Source organism: Uloborus diversus, chromosome 9, assembly GCF_026930045.1.
Source record: "Uloborus diversus isolate 005 chromosome 9, Udiv.v.3.1, whole genome shotgun sequence".
Taxonomy (NCBI): domain Eukaryota; kingdom Metazoa; phylum Arthropoda; class Arachnida; order Araneae; family Uloboridae; genus Uloborus; species Uloborus diversus.
Genome location: NC_072739.1, coordinates 27,338,677 through 27,339,791, shown reverse-complemented (window position 1 = coordinate 27,339,791; position 1,115 = coordinate 27,338,677). Strand labels below are relative to the sequence as shown.

Below are 1,115 nucleotides of genomic sequence, written 5' to 3'. Positions count from 1 at the left end.
GTACTTAAAATACATTAAAAAGCAGTTAAAAAAATATGTAGCATATTAATGAAAATGTTTATCTTGTTTATCATATTTATTAAAACACACAAAGAAGTGCATAGTATGAAGAACATTATCTAAAATGTAACACTAAGAGTTGAATAAAAATAGGTCCCTCGCCCCCCCCCCCCTTTCAAAAATACCCTTCAAAGGAGTATTTTTTATTGAAAAGTTATTCACAATACAGAAAAAACAAATCGCTAGTTATTCTTAAGTGTTCCCCCCCCCCTCCCTTCTTTTTCTATATAGTTATCATATAAAACTATGCCTAAGTTGAAAAAACACTGATAAAAGTAATATTACCTGCAAGTAAACATCATCTGTTGTTACATCTTGCTGATAAACAATTTCATATTCTGGTGTAGTTCTGGCACAATCTTCAACAAACTCCTCATCCATTACTTCATCATCAGACCAAATATCTTGCGAAGCTTTAAGCAAGCTGTAAGGATCTTTCGATGTTTCTTTGTGTAATGATTCTTTCCTACCAATGTCAGATGGATCAGCAACTTTAACCTGTGCTGCTTCATATTCTTCATTGTCAGATATTGAATCTTCTTTTATGTTGAGAAGGCTCATTAAGTTTCTAAGATCAGAGCCAACGAACTGCTCCATAATTTTCACTAATATCTGAATTAAAAGAAATTATCAATAAATACACAATGTTTATTTTTGACAGCTGTTGAAATGTATTAAATTATTGGCAACATTACAGAAATGTGGTCATGACAAATTTTAAAAAATCTTGGTTTAAGTCATTCCAAAAGATCCTTTTAAATGTTTGAATTTCACTAAATAAATAAATTATGTAATCAAAAGCTTAAAAGTATCATTAAAATTTTAAAACATCCACTAAAAAGTAACTGAGAACTTAATATCATTAAAAGTTAGAATAATCTGTCAACAAAGTTTGAGTGGTATCAAAAAATCCAATATTAACCGCCAATCTCTCCAAGCGACCACATTGCTGTAACCCAGGCAAAGCACTTTTTGCCCAGGATTAATTGGTTCAGAAGTAATTGATTTCTCACTTAATACTTTGTTACTCAATTATTCTTATACTTTCCTATTCG

General features: G+C 30.5%; 1 protein-coding gene across 1 annotated transcript in view; it reads right to left on the bottom strand.

The window, feature by feature from the left end:
- The window catches only part of LOC129230680 (dynein axonemal assembly factor 6-like), a 5,637-nt gene extending 4,980 nt beyond the window's left edge, over nt 1-657 (bottom strand). The window contains exon 1 of the mRNA XM_054865095.1: nt 346-657. Within this exon, the coding sequence (XP_054721070.1) occupies nt 346-657 (312 nt within the window). The remainder of the gene's footprint in view (nt 1-345) is intronic.
- Between the last annotated feature and the right edge of the window lie 458 nt (nt 658-1,115).